This window comes from Leishmania martiniquensis, chromosome 33, assembly GCF_017916325.1.
Source record: "Leishmania martiniquensis isolate LSCM1 chromosome 33, whole genome shotgun sequence".
NCBI classification, from domain to species: Eukaryota; Euglenozoa; class Kinetoplastea; order Trypanosomatida; family Trypanosomatidae; genus Leishmania; species Leishmania martiniquensis.
In genome coordinates, this window is record NC_090168.1 from 1,406,952 (window position 1) to 1,425,252 (window position 18,301).

The window sequence follows — 18,301 nt, forward strand, 5'->3', positions numbered from 1 at the left end:
TGCGTGTCACTCTGCTGCCGGCATCTCGTTGCCGTGCTGCAGGTGGCGCATATTTCCCGACTCTCTCTTACAGAAGGGGCAGGCACTTCGCTTGTGCAAAGTTCTTCTATACGCTCGTCTGGCGAAAAGACGACGACCTCCTCCTTCCTCATACAAAGACAGAACGACAGACCTGTACGCACGCCTCTGCTTGGTTTACCTTTCTGGCATCTGTTGTTGTTTGTGGACAGAATATTTTCTCTACCCTTCCGTTTCGCCTTTCTCAGCAGCCTTCTGAGCCTCGCTTATCCCTAATGTTGCGGCATTGGCGTGTGGTAACCTTCCTCCATTTCTTTGTGTGCGGCCGGGTGTGGACCGAGTGCTGTGCCTCCCGCCTTCTCTGTTTTGAGCTTTTGTAGTCGACGGCTCTGGCGCTATTCTTTTGTGTTTTTCTTTTTACGGAAAAAGATCTGCATTGCTGTGGAGGCTCGTATCGAATCGAAGGTAATAGACTTTCAGGTGAGTATATGGCGTCTTCACATGCGTGCGAAACGCAACCCGGGCAGGGGCGGTGCTCATTTCACTTCTCATTATCTCTCTTCTTATCACCCGGTTGTACACAGACACACACACGCACGTTTGAACTTTTTTGTTGACAATTTTATCGCATACATACATATATATATATATATATATATGCGTGTTCTCCCCTTTGGGCGTCCGCCTCTCGTCCCCTTTCTCTCTGTCTCGCATTACGCACGCCTCTATGTGTATTCCTGTAGTGCTGTTTCGCTGTTATTTTTTCTGTTTCTTTGACGGGTGCTGTGGATCGTTGACGCTTTTGCTTTGCTGTAGTGCCTTGGCTGAATGCTGCTTCCTTCCGTGAATCGTCAGGGTTTGCCTCCGCCCCTTTCTGCCCCTCGTATCTCCGCCTTGCGCGCCTCGGCCTTTCTGTCCTTCCCTGGTTTCGTCGATGGTTGGCTTACATTGCACGTTTCGAGAATACCCTCACGCCTATGGTTACGTCTGTGTTCTTTCATGCTTGTGTGTGTGTGTTTGTGAGAGAGAGAGCCCATTGATGTGTTTGGCGGTAATGTGTGTCGCAAGCGTTTCTTCTTCTTCCAGTTCTAGAGCGCACCGCAGCCCTTACACTCGCGCTCCCACCTCAACACCGTTTCGACATCGTTTCAACACTTTCCCTTCCTCCCTCTCTCTCATGTGTGTATGCCATCATTTCGCCCGTGTATCCCTTCCTCCCTCTCTCTCTGTGTGCGTGTGTCTTGATCTCTCTGTCGTATTGCTTCCACACGCTTGTGGTACGCTCGGGCCATTATAACAGGGAAGAACATACAATGAATCCAACACCAAACGCGTAAAATAGAACACGGCAGTGCCGTAGCATCTTTACAGCGCTGATGGATCAACAGGAGGAGAGATGTACCGTGGACCCCTCCTCCTCACCAACCCCGGCGGCAACGGTGTGCTGCTTATCCTTACACTTAGACAGTGCGCAGAGGGGGCGGATGGAGGGGGTGGGTGAGGCATGTACCGTATTCTCTCGAGCGTTGAGAGAGGCGTGTGCGCTTTGGAAGCAGGCTTTAAAGCACCACCGCCTGAAGCGGCTTCGACGCAGCGCTGTGCGCGTCTGTATGTGCTCCCTACATCCCTTTCAGCCAGACTCACGATGCTCTCACTCCTGCTTTTGTGCAGCTTGACCTCCTTGCGTTCTCGTCGAACCCCATGAAATAAGAGCTGCAAACCTCTACTTTCAACGCTCTCCGACTACGTCTCTCGCTCCTCCTCTTCTCTCGCTGTCGCAGAGCTTCTCCTACCAATTTCACGTCTTGGGGTTTCTCGTAGGAACCGCCTCTCGCTATCTTACCTCATCTTCAACCCTGCAGGCTCTGCCATCCAGGCATTGACCCGACATCCGCGTCAACTATCCACCCAAGGTACTGCCTCGGGACAGGGACTGTGTTTTAACTCTTACGCAGCCCACCGTTCGTGGCCTCCGCCCCCGATTCCGCCGCCTCTGTTCAGCTCCGCAGTGTCTCTCTCTCAGAAGGATTGCGTCTGCGCGAGTCCTGCCTGTCCCGTTGTTTTTTGTATTGTGTGCATGTGCGGGTGACTGCGCGTGAGGGGCTTCTCCTCCTTTGTTTTTTATTTCCTGTTCCAACAGTCTTCTTTCTGTTGGGCGGCATCTTTCCACGTAAGTGTGCATATACATGTGTGTGTGTGTGTGCGATCGTGCTTTTCTTCCCATCTTTGTGAACATCAGCCTCCCCCGTCCGCTTCCTTTCCTTTCCGTTTCCCATTCTTTTGCCTCTCTCCTCCTAAAGTCTCTGCGCATCTGTGCCACGCCATCCTTATAAGGCCATCCCCCTCTCTCCTCTCTTTTTTTTTGTTCTTCTTCGGCCCGCCCCGTCCGTTCTCAGACGCGCCGATTTCTCTTCGCCGCACTCCTCTTTTTCACACTTTTCTCTTGATCTATTTGCCTGACCTGCACTGGAGTCCTCCGCCGACCTCCCCTCCTATTCCTCCTCTTCCCACTTAGACGAATCGCCCTGGCGATCACAGCAGCGGCTGCGATAAAGACCGATTTCCGGCGCCAGGCTGACACGGACGCCCACTGTCAGACCCACACGCCCATAGTCTCTCCCTCTCTCTCGAGCCATGTACTACGGCGGTTACGATGAAAGTTACAGCGGCCATCATGGCTACGCCGGCGGCTTTGCAGGCAACATGCAAGACTACAACTACCAGCAGCAGATGGTCCAGTACCAAGCGGATGGCGGCCATAACGCGTATGGGCAGCATGACTTGTACACGCAGCAGCCGATGTGGAATGGCGTCGCCGGCGGTGGCGGCCCCTTGCCGATGGGCGGCAATGGCGTCGGAGGCGGCCCAGACAACAACGGATATGCAGAACTGGAAGACGGTGATCGCCCAACGGCGCTCAAGTCGACGAAGAGCTTCACAGGACCCCCGCCGGGCATGGAGCGCAAGCAGAGTGCCATCACACACAGCCGCTCCTTCGCCTCGCGCAGCAGCAAGGGCGGCAGCACGGGAATGGCCCGCCACGGCAGTGTCTTCGTCAGCGCCCGGGAGCGTGACACCCAGGTGGCCATTAGCACGCGCGGTGCCATGAGTGTGCGCGGCCTCGACGAGGAGGAAGGCGAGGAGTTGAAACAGTACTACGGCGATATGGCGTGCCGTAGCGAGGAGCGGCGCATGGACGGGCTGAAAGCTGTGCGAAGCTACCGTGGCGACATCGAGGACGGCGAGGATGTCGGCAAGCCGCGCCGCGTGACGAACCGCCGCAACGTGGACGGCCGCTCGGCAACTGGGTACGGTGGTATCAACTTCAAGCGCAAAGCAGCCATGCGCAATGGCGAGCAGTGGGGCGATGTTGAGATCCGCAAGAAGTCCGCGGGTGGCAATGACTACTCGCGCAGCACGGACGAACCTGCTCTACGGCAGTCGATGATGCCACCACCTCCGATGCTTGGTTCAAGTATGTACATGGTGCCCACTGCGGTCGAGGAGGGACCGGTGATGCCGCTGATATATCAGCAGAGTGATGTCCACTCGCATAGCAATTTGAGTGACGCATTTTCGGATGTTGACGAGGATGCGAACTACTGAAGAAGCAGCAACGGGGAAGGAGCTAAGTCAGACAGAGAACAGAAGGAAGAGGTTCGCAACAGGAATAAAATCGAACAGCAAAGCGGAACTTGACCTCGCTTCAAAAGATTCATGAGAGGGAGAGAGAAGGCCAGGACCACAGGTGCGATGGACCACTCGCTCACACACACACGCACACACACACACAGTCACCAGCGTGGAAAGGTTTGGTACGATGTTTTTGAATTCGTGACGCATATCGTTCCTTGCATTCTCATGTATTTTGGGCGATCTCTATTCGCCTTCCGCTCTCTCTCCCTCTCGTTTGCCCTTATTTCTGTTCCGTGATCTTTTTTTTCAGAGGGGGGAGCATCCATTTTTTCGCTGCATGTCGCTTCTCAACGGTGACTCTTTTCCCCCTCTCCTCAATGGCATGAGTCTGTGTGTGCGCGCGCACGTGTGTGGTATCGCCTCCTCTCCTCTGCCGTTTGCTGGTTTGCCCCTCTCCTCTTCGTACCGCACCTCTGCCCGTTTTCGGTTGCTCTTTCTTCACGTTCAACTCTTCCTTCTTTGCGCCCATGCACATTGCCGCTGACAGTCTCCGCATGTACTCGTCAAGTCGCTATCCAACCTGCATACTCTTTTTTTCTTTCGCGCTTCTCTTTTCTCTTTCGCTGATTTCTCGGCATGTGTCGCCGCCTCTCCACCGTTTCTGTTTCTTCGCCGTGGCTGTCCTTCCTGTTCCGACCTCTCATTCCCTTCCCCTCTCTGCCAGTCCGCCCCCCCTCTTCCCCCCTCCTCGTCCGTCCCTCTCTCCCCCACGTCCTCCTCCTCTCCCTGTGATGGCCCTTTTCTACTTATTGATTAGTTTCGCTCCCGCTACCCCGCTATTCTCGTTGTGCTTTTCCCTTCTCTGCCGCCTTGCTTCCCCGCTGCCGTGATGTGCGTTGGGTCTCTCTCTCTTCCTCCTTTCGCGTGGATGTTCGCCGACTCTCCAGGAGGTGAGGAGAAGCGGCGGGTGTTTTGGCTGACGCCTCCTTCTGCTGCTTGTCTTCTCTGTTCTGGTTTACTCCTTTCTTTTTCGTAGGGCGATGCAATCCTACTTGCCATCCCCTTCGGCCTCGTACCGAATGTATGTGCGGGTCGCCTATGTGTACTGGACTGGTCCCCATGTATGCCATCATCGGGCGCGCTCACGTTTCTGTCTGAGTCTCCAACGTTATTGCGCAGAAGCATCTTTTTGTGCATCTCACCCCGTGCAACCGCTTTCGTGTGCGACTGTCTTCGGTGCCCCTCTGACCTTCCCTCTTCCTCTCCTTCGCTGGCGTTTGCTTCTAACGCCGTCTCTTCCTTGTCGAGGCTCGGCTCTTCTCCGGCTACCCGTATCGTCACTTTATCTGGGACTGCTCGACCGGAGACCCCCCTCCCCCACCACCGACACACACAGAAACACAGACGGACACATGTGAACGCATGCCCACTCTCATATACAGGTGTGCAGGGCTTTGGTCTTGAGAGCACGATCGCAGAAGGGCAGATACACACGCGTGCGTATGTGCGCGAGCGCTTGCGGGATTCTGCCCTGCTTCGTCCGTACGGATGTTGTACATGCTTCTCTTTATTCCATTTCTTTTCCCTCTGATGGCGCGTTCTTCGTTTCCTCTCCCTCTTGTGGGGTTGTTAGCGCATGTGTATAGGCACGCAGGGATGGAAGCACTGAGCAACAGGAGCAATATATAAAAAAGGTGGGGAGCAGTGGTTCATCGTTTTTTTTCTTGTTTTTGTGACCCTCACTCTTCTTCTCATTGCGGGCGTGCTGATCGAGAGCTTTTGCTCAAGGCGTGTGTGTGAGCGTCTTACTCTCTCAAAGTGGTGTGCTTCTCTCTCTCTGTATATCCTAGAGCCGATGGAGGCAACGAGGGAGGAGGGAGTAGGAGGGGGGAGGGTAGGCGGATGTACGCCGTCTGCGCAGTTCCCATATGTGCCCGGCGCCACCACGCCCGCACGCGTTTTGTCTTATGTGTCGACCTCTCATTTGCGCTCGTTTTGTCTCACCCCTCTTCCGTATCGCCGTGGCTTCGAGGGACGCTGGGAGGAGGCCGAGGATCGGGCCAGCGAGGTGAGGCACGCACACGTGAAAGAGAGCGGGCGTAAGGAAGCTGTGATTGGAGCGCTTCTCACTCTGTGCCTTTACAAAAATGTACGGAGGAATGGCCTGCAAGGGCTCTGGAGCATGCGAAAGAGTCTCCGTCTTTCCCTGGTCCCCGCTCCACTCTTCTCCTCTCCGCGATGCAGTGTGTCTAATGTTTCTCTCTCTCACCGATCGTTCGGATGTGTCGTGATTGCCCCCTTTCTTCCCTCGTCCTCTCGCGTGTTGGTCTTCAACTTATTTTTGGCCCTCTGCGCCTGGAGAAGGCGTTGGAAAGAAGAAAAGCGAACGTCGAAGGAAAACGGAGGGGCCAGACAGGGGGGCGTCTTCTTGCGTGTGCCTGGATATCTGTGGAGGCGTGACGAAACCCTCCGCAGGCGCACAGAAAGACACAGACGCGCCAAGCCGGGAAGCGCAGGCGCGGCTTCCCCGCTTTGCCTCACCTCCTCTGTGTCCACGCCGTATCACATGCTCCTTCGCTTACGTGGCCGAGAAAAGGACATTTCGCTTCCATGCCTTCTCGCGTACTCATGACTTCACTGGCTTCCCATTCTTTTCCTGCGTCTAACGTCGTCGCCTTGCAACACATCATCGGCGCTACGCCTTCTCATCTAGACGTCTTCTTCGCCCTTTTGCCCGTCTTTGTCGCGCTGGCGCCGTGCATGCGCCATTTCGACAGCACGCGAACACGCTCATACGTACATACGTGCGTCATGCAACTCACCCGGTTTCCACAGGCGCGCCCCTCGCGGTTGCGGGATAGGGCATGCCGTACAAAGCGATGCAGCTCCGACTTCTACTTCTCCGGGTAGAGGACGCTATTGCGATTTTAGAATTTCGACGCGTCTGCAGATGAGAGACTAGAGGCGCTCAGAGGCCGTCTCATGGCACTACCTTACCTACGCCCCCACAGTTTTCGTTTTCTGTGGGCGGAGCCACTGCTGTCTCTTCACTGGCATCATGGCGCACCTCGGGCAGCTCTGCTGCAGCGCGCCCCCGCCACCGGCAACACCGTCGTGCTGCACTCGGACCTCAACGCACCCCCCAAGGGACGATATTCCCCTTCCACTTTTGCCCCTCTGCTATAGCGCTCACCCCCATCTTCAATCGGTGCGCTTCTTCCACCACACATACCGCTCTCTCCTTAGTGAGACATCTTCACAGAGCGTCGCTACAAGCTTGGCGCAAAGAAGCCTCCCTCTGCGCCTTCCTCGCACCCCCAGCTGCGAGCAAGCTCCGTTGATCGACGAAAGGACGCATGCGCTACCCTTTTTTCCCTTTTCCTGCAGTAGCATTCTGCATCCCTCTCTCTTTCTTTTTTACCTATGTCATCTCGTCTACTCGCTCCGCGTGTGCCCCGCTCGTGACTGTCTCTTCCCCCTCCCCTTCTCCTTCCCGTGGCGCTGCTTCTCCCTCACCTGTCGAACCATTGCGAAGAAGCACCAAGCGGAGAGCCTTCGAATGAGAAAGGGACGAAGGAAAGACGAAATAGTGTGAGAGGAAGAGGGGTGCAAGTCAGCTATTGGAGGGTGGGGCGATGCTGAGAGCACGGCATGGGTGCACGCAGGCAATGAAGCCGCACTCTTGTGTGACGGAGCGGTGGCGCTCGGACATTTTCCACCCTCACGTCCCTGATGGCAGCGCAGGTGCATACCCCGCATTCTCTCCCAAGACTTACTGGCGGCAGCGTACGGCACTCCTTTTCGGTGGCGTTGCCATTGCTGCGTGTGTGTGTGTGGGGAGAGGGGGGGACGTCGAGCGGGTGGGAAGGCGCTCGATGCCGCCTCGCGAGCGCCCATTTTTATCGTTATGATTTTCGCCACCGAGCAGTCTCCTCTCGCCTTCGCTGACAGCTCTCTGCTCCGTCTGCCCATTTGTTTTGCTTAAAATGTGTGCCTAACGGAGAAGCGAAGGCTTTGGCATCGCTCATTCGCCTCATTGCTCTTTCTTCTTCAGTATAGACGTGTAGACGTCTTGGCGGCTTTCTTCCTCGCTCATTCACACACACACACACACACACAGATGCGCATATACACATGCATGTGTGTGTGTGAATGTCTTTTTTTTTCGGTGGGTGTTTCTGGGAGGAATGGATGTATTTTGTTGTACTCGGAAGAAAAATATACTAGCACTCATGCAGCCTTTCGGTAAGTCGTTTGCTTTTCTACGTGTGTTCTCTTCTCTGTGCTTGTGGCGCCTCCGCTGCGCACTGTGTCCGCTGATGGACTTCGATGCGTTACCCCCTTCCCTTGAGAAGTTTTCTCTGCCGCTCTTTCACCCCTCGTCTTGCCCGCCCTCCTTCCTGCTGTGCCTCTCCGTGTACGCCTGCGTGTGCGTGGCCGAATTTGGTATTGACGTGCTCTGACTGCGTGGCGTGCGGCCGATGAGGGAGAAGAGGCTTTCAACTTTGCCATGCACGGCAGCGGTGGCTCTTCTGCTTTGTCCTCACCGCTCCTGCCAGTACCGGTGTACCGCAGCTTTTTAAGGGAACAGCAACGTGGGGGCGCTTCAGATGTCGACAAAGAGGCGAGTCACACGTGCGCGTATGCGCGTGCAACCGGTACCTCCCCTTCTTCGTCCACGTCTTAGTGAAGGGGTAGTGGGGGGGGCTTTCATTCGTGGGAGCCGTGTTGCGCATGCTGTGATGGGCTTGCGCACGAGGCGCACGCTCTGTCGCTTTTCGACCTCCATGATCTCTTTTGGTGTGCTGGACCACGTCCTCTCCCTACTCCGCCTCTACTGCTCCTCCCATTCACCGACGCGCTTGCTCAACGACAAACACACACACACATACATACACACACATACACATCGACATCCACATAAACGTCTATGCGATCAGTATCACATTCCTGTCTGTATCGCTCTTTTTGCCTTTGCCCTTGTTGTTTCTCTGTCCTCTTAGCCGTATTTTCTCCTCTTCTCCATTCGTTCACCGTGCGCGTGTGTTGGCTCAGCCAAGGAGTTGTGTGGCCGTCGTAACATGCGTGGCGGAAGCGAAGGGGGAGAGAGCGGCCATAGGCAGAAGTACTAACGGCGACAAGAAAAGAGCACATTCAGAAGGTGAGCAGTCAGCACGAGGACCGCTGAATAAAGACAAACCAAGCGCAGCGAGTCCAACGCCACCCCCATCCCTTTCTTGGCGTCTTCCCCTCCCCTTCCCCCTTCCTCCCTCTCCTTTCTCCTCTCTCCTCCTTCAGAGGCCCGCTTCTTGTCTCCCGCATTTTCTCTTCTTCCACTCAGTTCACTGTACGTGCACGTGTCTCCATCGATTGCCTTTCGTTTTCTTCTATTTATCCATTTCCATTTTGTGTGTACAGACGAGCGCACTTTCCTACGCCATTGGGCTTCGTGAAGAACGCGGAGCGGGTCTGCGTGCACAGTTCAGGGCGTGCGGCACAGCCTGTGTTTCCTACTCGCACATTTTTTCCTCTGTGTAGCCGGCGCAACAGTTCATCGTTAGGTTGCGCCTCTGTTTCTCGGCTTCATTTTTTTTTTTCGTCTCTCGACTTCCCTTTCCTCTGCTGCTGCCCAATATTGCTGCGTTCGGGGCGTTTGCTCTTCCCAGCCAGAGCGAGCGTCTCTTTACACCTCTCGCTCATCTCTGCGAGCCCATTCTCTATCGAGTCCCTCAATCCCCAACCGGCTCCATCAAGTGAGATACAGCACGACACGCAAAATGGCGTCTCGCAAGAAAGGGAATGACATGGCTGGCCACCGCCGCGCATCATCAATGTCTCAGCTGGGGGAGAGGAATCCTTCATCATTGTCTTCGGGACGCAAGAACAGCAGTGGCCATAAGGCGTCCCCGTCGAGGTCAGGGTCTAACCCTGCACAGCTCTCGAGCCAGTACAGCAGCGCAGCGCCAGCAGCACCGAAGCTGTCGGCAAGAGGACCTGCTCCACTCTCCGACCCAGCCACCCTTTTTGCGGCTTCGCCAAGCGACGCCGCGCGAACGAGTGCCAGCGCTGCTGTTGCGGCTTCGCTGGCGGCTCCTAAGGCCACACCTGCTGGCCTCCCCGCCAAGCCCTGTGCCAGCGGTCCTCCCGGCATGCCGGCTGCTGCTGGGGCTAACACAGCAGACAATGCCGTGCCGGTCACGCCGGACCCTATGGGCGCCAATGGTTATAACTGCATCGGCTCCCCTGGCTTCAATCAATTGTCTGCGAATGGTACAGCCTCCGTGGGATCCACACCATTTGGGCCAGTAGGCTCAGGCGGATACACTATGGACGCAGCCAATCAAAACGCCCTTGGCGGTGGCTATGGCTCCATGGGCCCCGCCGGCTACGGCAGCATGAATGGCAACTTGGTGGACAACTACGGCTACATGGGCGGCATGGAAAATGGCATGGGCGGTCCAATGGGTTCCATGTATGGCATGGGCGGTCCAATGGGTTCCATGTATGGCATGGGCGGTCCAATGGGTTCCATGTACGGCATGGGCGGTCCAATGGGTTCCATGTATGGCATGGGCGGTCCAATGGGTTCCATGTACGGCATGGGCGCTCCGATGGGCTCGATGTACGGCATGGGCGCTCCGATGGGCTCGATGTACGGCATGGGCGGGCCGATGGGCTCGATGTACGGCATGGGCGGGCCGATGGGTTCCATGTACGGCATGGGTGGCCCGATAGGGTCGATGTATGGCATGGGCTCAATGTATGGTATGGGCTCGATGTACGGCATCGGCCGCACCAACAGCCGCTCAAGCTTTCGCAGCAGCGGTGGGTACATCGGCGGCTCCTTCGGCGGGCTCTGGCGTGCACCGTCAGGCTACAGCTCGCAACCCAAGCGGGACCTCAGCATCCCGCCGCCATCTTCATCTCTTAAAGAGGAGGCGCTGGAGGAGAGTGATGACAAGGCGGCGAAGGATGACAGCGTAGACGCGACGAAGGGCTTGGGCGCACAGGCCACTGCGTGCGATGAGCCGAACCCCAGCGCGGCGGAGACGACGCATGTCGTCGTGGCAAACAAGGCTGCCGAGAAGGAGGAGGGTGTCAACGACCGCTCCGCAGACAAGGATGCAGACGTGAAGAATGAAGAAAAGGGCCGAAACCGTGGCATGCCAACGTCGATGGCATCTTCGCACCGCCTTACGAAGCAGGTGAACGACAACGTGCATGTCATTGCCGTGGTGCCGAAAGAGTCGATGCTGAACCAGCAGGACAAGTCGGTGACAGTGGGCAAGACGGCATACCAGATGGATGAGGTGATGGTGGCCCCGGTTAACATTGAAAAGTCGGACTTGCTGACGGACATTGTGGAACAGACGCACTGCGGCCACAACGTGTCCATGCTGGCCCTCTGTGGATCACAGCCGTTCGCGGCATGCACCGACCCCATCACTGCCGTCGCGAAACGCATGATGGGGTCGTTCGCGGAGGACAAAACACAGGCGACTGAAGTGAAAGCGTCGGCCGTGGCGTTCGCCGAGGCTGGCAACATCGTCGACCTCCTCGACGCGAACGCGAAGCCGGTCAAGGCGGAGATGGGCTCAAACCCAATCTACGGCCCATGCGTGATGAATACGTCCGAAAAGGACATCTGTTCAGCGGCTGAGGCGGCTGAAGTTGTGAACCGTGCTGCCGCGGAAGCAACGGGGCAGGGCCTTGCCGTTATTTTGTACAAGATTAAGCAGATCCGCCCTGTGGTCGGGAGCGGCGCCTCGCCAACGAAGGACGTCTACGTTTCCTCCATGCTGGTGGCAATGGTTGACGATGCAAACACGCAGTATCTGAGGGTGGCCGACAAGCATGCAACAAGCGAGTCGGCCCTCATTTTCACCAACGCCATCGGCGGCGCTAGTCGCACTGTGGCTATTGTGCAGGTGCCGGAAAAAGAAGCAGAAGTGCTGGTCAGCGGTGCCCTCGCTTATTCTCAGCGGCTGCGCGACATCAAGAATACACCGACTCGCAGTGGCAACATGAAGCGCTTTATCGACTACACCGAGCGCGCTGTGGCGGCCAGCACAAATGCGCCCCCAGAGACTGCCGCGAAGATTGACCGTATGCTAAAGGACGCGAAGGAGCTGCTATCCAAGCCAGAGCAGACGCCTCTGGCTGCGTATGCTCTGTTGAGTAGCATTTCGCCCCCGGCGCCACCGGAGGCGAAGCATCAGAGCAGCGAGCCCACTGCAAAGAAGGCTGAGGTGCCGGCCGCCGCCGCGGCCCCTTCGACAACGGCACCAAATGAAGCCGCTGTGCAGAAGCCGGCGGGCACGGCTGCCGCGAAGCCGGACTCGGAGAAGCAAGTGCGTCTTGTCGTGTGCGTTGAAGGCACCACGCCGATACCGGCAGAGCGGACAAAGGCGGATGAGGTGATTGTTCGCACCATGCCGGCTGATGCGCCTGAATCGGAGGTGCTCCAGACGCTGAGCGCCGCTTTCGGGAGTGGCCGCAACGTGGCGCTGCTCTCGGCTGAGACGCAGTTGGGCATGCCGCTTAGCGACCAGTATACATGGAGGAGCGTCGTCAACATCCTCACGAGGGCGTTCGAGCCTCCACCGGGGAACACGAAGGATACGTTCGTCGAGCTCTTCATGTCTGTTGTGCTGAAGCGCCAGGTGCTGTGCGATCTCATGGCAGACGGCGAGCCGTCAGCGGGGCCCAAGCCACTCGGCACGGCGACGTCGCCGCTCTTTGGCCCGCTTCCTCTCGACACCACTTACAAGACGCTACGCCAAGCGGCAGACGTGAAGCCGGCACTGGAACAGGCGCTAAAGGCCGCTTCAGCCCACCTCACAGAGCCTGACTCGATGATTGTCATGACAGCGGTGCTGAAGCAACTACAGACAAATAACGACGTTCTGTTGGCCTCCTTCATGGCCGTCTCCGGGCCAACGGCGGCTGGTGTGTGCGGCGCCATCTCGAAGAATCCTGACTATTCTCGCTCTCTTCTCTCCTACGCGATCGGTGGCCCATGCATCACAGCGCTGCTCGTGTGCTTAGGCACCGACTACGAGGCGAGTGACGCGGCCAAGGGCAGCCTGGCCGACATACAGGCTCTGACTAAGCAGCCCAACCACACGAGCCGTGATGGCAGCGTTATGGCGTTCATCGATTACGCCAAGAAGGGTCTCGAGGCGCATGCGTCAAAGCTGGCGAAGGCAGAAGGGGAGGAGCGCGAGAGGGTCGCGGCGGTCTTGAAGCGGCTGCAGATGATGCACGACGACTACCAAGCCTTTCTAAGGTTCCCTGCAGAGAGCATGCCAGCATACTATCTTGGTGACAAGCGCGTCAGCCCGGCACCACGCCTGAGTAGCGACAAGCCTGAAGAGGTGACCGCTGCAGCTGTGTCGGCGCAGGAGAAGCCGCAGAGGGATGCGGGGCTAAGATCAACGGCGCCAATCCGCACTGTTGCGGTTGTCGTCGATGATGATGACGATGCCAGCGGTGAGCCCAACAAGACGACGATGGAGGCAACAGACAAAGAACTGATTGTGAGTGGGCAGCACTACACCCTGACAGAGGTGGTGCAGGCAAAGGGTGGGGTGATTCGCTCCGTTGTGGCCGATGAAATGCACAAGATTGTGCTCAACGGCTACAACTCCGCCATGCTGACGAGCGACTTTGGCGGCAGTACGGTGGGCATCTCCATGGCGGTCAAAGCGATCACCGTCATCGTGCGCGACCTGCCGAAGGGCAGCGAAGCATTCTGGTCGGCGACGGTGGCGAAAGGGAACAAGGTGAAAGACATCCTGGCCAACAACGCCCCTTACGACGATCTCCAAATCGCCTCCTCGCCCCTCTTTGGCAACGTGCCGTACGGCGCGAGCATTGTGCCCGTCACGGAGGCGCAGGTGGAGCCGACGGTGCGAGATGTGCGCAATGAGGTGCGTGAAAAAGGCGGCATGGGCTACATCGCCGTCGTTCTGCGCATTGTGCAGCCCGACGGCGACGTCTGCGTTTCGTCCTTTCTTGTCGCTCTTGCAGGTGACTACATCGAGGAATACGAGAAAGCTGTCGCGACCCGTAGCAGCTCGGCACTACTCGGTACTGCCATTGGTGGTGCGTGCAACAGCATTTACGTGGTGGGCATCCGTGGCAAGTCCTGCCAGGCGGCTCAGCCAGTGCTTGAGCTGGCCGCCAAGATGATGCGTGTGCAGAATGGACCCCTCCGCAGCGGCAGCCTGAGGCGCTTCATTAGCCACACAGAACCGGCTGTGGCGGCGATGCAGCGCAAGATCGAAGCTAGCGGTAGCGCACCGAACCCACAGCTGCTGGCACAGATTAGCCGCATCGGTACGATGCTAAAGGACGCGCAGAACATGCTGAGCTCGTCAGGTGGTAGCGCGCCGGCCGTCTACAAGCGCTAATCGGCAGCGTATAGGCAATATTGCACATACTATTCTGCACCTATTATCGCCTCCCACTTGCAGCGCCAGCCGCTCTCTTCGTCTCAGCCCTTCACGGCCTCCCCCTTTTCCGCTGTTGTCGTTGCCACATCATGCGCCTACACTGCCGCACTCTTTGTGCTCTCGTGCGCTAGAGATTCTCTCCTATTCCCCTCCTCACTACTGTCTCCCCTCTCACTTTGTATGGGTGCCGGCGTGGGCTGCAAAGGACCTTCTGTTGCTGCTGTGGCTTTTATTTTCTCCCCCCGTCGCCTTTCTTTTTGTATGCGTGCCTGTCCAATCATCTCTCTGTGTATATCGCCTCACACACATACCCTATTTCTCTTCTCACTTCACTCCCCCCCCTTTTCTCTTTTTTTGGCCTTTATTACACCGTTGCGTGTGCTGTTCCAGTGTCCCTGCGGCGATGGCGTCCTCGATCTTGTTTCACACGGATATCTGTCTTGTGCTGAGACGTTCTTGCAGCTCGGTTGCTGTGTAGCCGCCGAATGTTTTCCCTCTTGGCGTGAGCGCGGCTGCCTGTGCGCTGACGCCTTCGAAGGCGGTCTCTCTCTTTTGCACTGCTCACCCGCTCAGTAGCCATTTCTCTACTCTCCCGCTATCCGCCCTCTCTTTCCCTAACCCGCAAAGACAGAGATCTCTCCGCCAATGCTTTCTGTCCTCGTCATTCATCTTTCTTCTCTTTCTGTCGGTCTCGCCCCTGCTCGAACTGTCAACGCTGAGCGTCGGCCTCAAGGGGGCAATAGCACAAGAGGTGCCACCTAGGAGCACATGCATACTGCAGAAAATCAAGTCCTGCCAGAGTGCGGGCATGTCTCGGCGAGACGGAGGGGAGAGCCCCAGAAAGGCAAGGCACGAGGGAGATGGCGATCTTGATTAGGGGTAAATGGAGGAGGCGGGCGGGCAGGGAGTGCCGTGAGAGCAACTACAGAAAGACTTCATATGTGCTCAGCCGCTTCTTTTTATTTTTGGTCTCGTTCTTCTTCCGCCATATGTGTTTTTCCGCTTGTGGTATCGAATGGTGGGCGGGTCTTCTCTGCTTCGTGCTCGATGTGGGTCTCTTTCCTTGGAGGAAATAGGGCGTACATTCCCCCCTTCCCCCTCCGTGCGATGTCTGCCTATTCATTGCGTCGCACATGTGCACACCCTCTGTGTTTGCTTTTTCATACGCCCACCCCCTTCCCCTTTTTTCCCTTTCGATTTTTGCGGGCGTATGTGCATACGCTTAAGTTCGCGTGGCGTGCATGCCGTTAGCGGCTTCGCTTTTTTTCCTTTTGAGGTTTGCTGTTTTGTTTCCATCCCCCCCCCAACGTGTTGCTGCGCTCCTCTTCAGACCGGTCCGCGTGTACACGGCACTTCATCGTTCTGCTGTCTCATGTCTTTTCCTTTGAGCATTTTCGCGCTGCCGTTCACATATGCGCTCGTCCGCTGTCTTTTACCCTCCCCCTTTCCTCAGCGCCCTCTGCCCCGATTCCTCCTTGTTCGACTGCAATGACAGTGGTTCGCAGCTGCTGCTTTTACCTACCCCCATTTGTACCTGTGTGAGTGCAAGTATGCGCGTGTGTATGGGCACATCACTGTGACGCCTCTTGTTCGTTGTCAAGCGCCTTCGGCCAACCGTTCGTGCACAGATGACTGGGGAGAGGAAGAGGAGGAGGAAGAAGGGAGGAGCAGAGATGCTACACACGCGGGCGAAAGCTCCAGTTACACATATGCTTGTAGACATATAAGGAAACCACGAAGCAAACGAAGCGAGGCTGTCTGAACAGCCTCTCTCGTTGTCGTGCTTCGGCTTGCGTGTGTATGCGTTTATGTTTGACAGCAAGCGCTTGCTTCATCTAATGTCAGCCTCCCACTCTTACCTGTTTGCACATGACATCGCGCTGACTGATTTGTTTCCACCGCTTGCTCAAATTGGTCTGAGTCTCTTTTTTTATTTTTCGCCGCGTATACTTCACGGGTGTTGAACCCTTTCATGGCAGGGAAGGCACCGCTCTCAGTGCGTGTGGCACCTTGGCGGTAGCTCAGTGCCTTACTCTGTGTGGGGGAGAGCCTTGAGCCATCGCAAGGAGGACGCACTCGGTGGCGACCGGCATGATAGGACAGCGGCTGTGAGGCGACCTGCGAGGTGGCGGGGTGCGTAGGATATTCGGCAGAGGCGCTCCTTCCACGACGGAGGGCAACGCTACTGCCATGCGTGCGTCTACGGCCGCCTCACACCGCGCGGTGATGGGACTGCAACGGGTCAGGTAGGGCGAAATCGCACCCCAGTTTCACGGATGCATGGCTGCGGTCAAATATGTATGTGTAAGTGTAGAGGCGTGCATGTTGCTGTAGTCCCTACTCTCTGTATATAAAAGTGGTTGTCGTGTGGCTGTGAAGGATATATGCTCTCGACGAGCAGCTTACATGTTGGTGGATGCACTGACTTGCGCTGAGCTTCATTGTCTGCAGCGCTGTCTGGGGCTTTCGATGTTCACCGCTTTAGATGAGCGCGCGCGTGAGAGTACCTTCATTCCGCATGGCGCCCAGGGGCAGCGGTCCTCCTCCAGTGACCGATTTTGGCTGATGCCAGGCCTGGGGGGAGTTCCTTCCGTCTTGCTCACAAAGTTGGCCCAGGCGGCACTGAGCCGGCTCAGGGAGGTGAGGGAGACGTTTCGCTGAGGCTACAGGTGGGTGTGCAGTGACTCAGCACGCACACATCGGATGTAAGGCGCATGATCTCATCTGCAGGTAGGGCTGAGGGTGCTGTGTGCAGCTTCTATTCTGGCTCTGACGCGCGTGGATTCCTGTTTCTCGGAAGGCAGGCAGCGTATGCCGTATCTGACTTCGCATTTACACACCCATTTCCTTGCAGTCGCACGCTTGCGACTTGCCATGGAGAAGGTCCCCATCCTCTCACACCCTCCTTTCTCCCTCCTCTCCCCGGACGCCGCGGCACCTGCGTTTCTTTTTTTTTTCGGTGTGTGATGTTTAGCTGCACTCAACTTTCTTCTCATCACGCATGGCGCACCGCATCAGGCAAGCATGGGGGAATATATGTGGAGTGAGAGGGAGGAGGAGGGGGAGGAGAGAAGCGGCCGAAGCGCCTTTGAGTCAAACATGTGTATTTTCTTTTGACTCTTTCCCTTTCCTTTTGTCGATGTGCGCGTGTGTGAGTGTGAGTGCCTCTCATGCTCGCGTGGCACCGGGCTCTTGTGATCGCCCCACGAGGGAGAGAGAAAGAGAGCCCCGTCCAGTATATATATATATATATACTAAGCGGGCACACTAGGGGGGCAGTCAACAACAAGAAAAAAGGGAGAAGGCAAAGAACCCATCGTACGCGTGCCCCTACTCGTCGGATGCGCCCGCAAACTGAGACTCATTTTTTTCTTTTTTTCGTTGGCGGCACAGCAGCGTTTTTGCGCCATCCTCTTTTGCGCCTCCCCCAGCCGCTTCTCTCTGTGCCCTCTGTTTTTGAAATGGCAACTTCAGGGAACGAGGCATCGTTAGACGGACAAGCGTGTCAAGTGAGACGAGGCGTGCGGCCCTAACGCCCCTTGGGCATGCGCGTGTGAGCCGCATGCGAGGCGCGCTTGCACAGAGAACGCGAAGCCCGTTTTTCTCCAGGTTTACGAGTGGGGTTGTTTCTCTGCTTCATGCAGCGCTTTGCTGCCGCCTCCATACAATCTCGAGAGGGGCCAGCAGGAAGGTTTCGTGGTGGTGGTGTGGCGGAACGGAGCTACAGATACACCTTTTGCCGCCCTGTCTGTAGTTGCTTCTATCCTCTTCTCCCTGTCTCTCTCTTCATCTGTTCTCCCGCGGCTGACTCGTTGTCTCGCTGTCCTTGCCTTCTTCTGCTCCTTTTGTCACTATCTCTGCCCTCCCTTACACGCGCACATCATTGGAGCAGCTACGCGCTTCACACTGCCGCTATAGCGTGTCTTCTCTCGTCCATTTGAGGTGTGATTTACTCTTCGAGCTCTCTCTTTCTGTTTTCAACTTCATCTCTGTGCGGATCGGCGCCGTATAGGTGTGCTCTCCTCTTTCCCTTGTCGCTCCGCCTTTCCCATCGTTATCTTCACGCGTTTGCCATCTTCGCAGACGCGCGCCTCCTGCACGCCTCCTCTCCTCCCCACGCACGCACACACACAGCTGCTCATTTCCTCGCCAGCCCTTCATCTACTCATTCTCGCTTTACTGCCGTAGTC

General features: G+C 56.7%; 2 protein-coding genes across 2 annotated transcripts; both read left to right on the forward strand.

The window, feature by feature from the left end:
• Window positions 1–2,652: 2,652 nt before the first annotated feature.
• Window positions 2,653–3,624, forward strand: LSCM1_02804 (uncharacterized protein; the record flags this gene model as incomplete). Its single annotated transcript, XM_067320377.1, has 1 exon — window positions 2,653–3,624. One exon carries the CDS (start codon window positions 2,653–2,655, stop codon window positions 3,622–3,624), a length of 972 nt encoding a protein of 323 aa, XP_067175752.1.
• A 5,807-nt stretch (window positions 3,625–9,431) lies between these two features.
• Window positions 9,432–14,069, forward strand: LSCM1_02805 (uncharacterized protein; the record flags this gene model as incomplete). Its single annotated transcript, XM_067320378.1, has 1 exon — window positions 9,432–14,069. One exon carries the CDS (start codon window positions 9,432–9,434, stop codon window positions 14,067–14,069), a length of 4,638 nt encoding a protein of 1,545 aa, XP_067175753.1.
• Window positions 14,070–18,301: the final 4,232 nt, after the last annotated feature.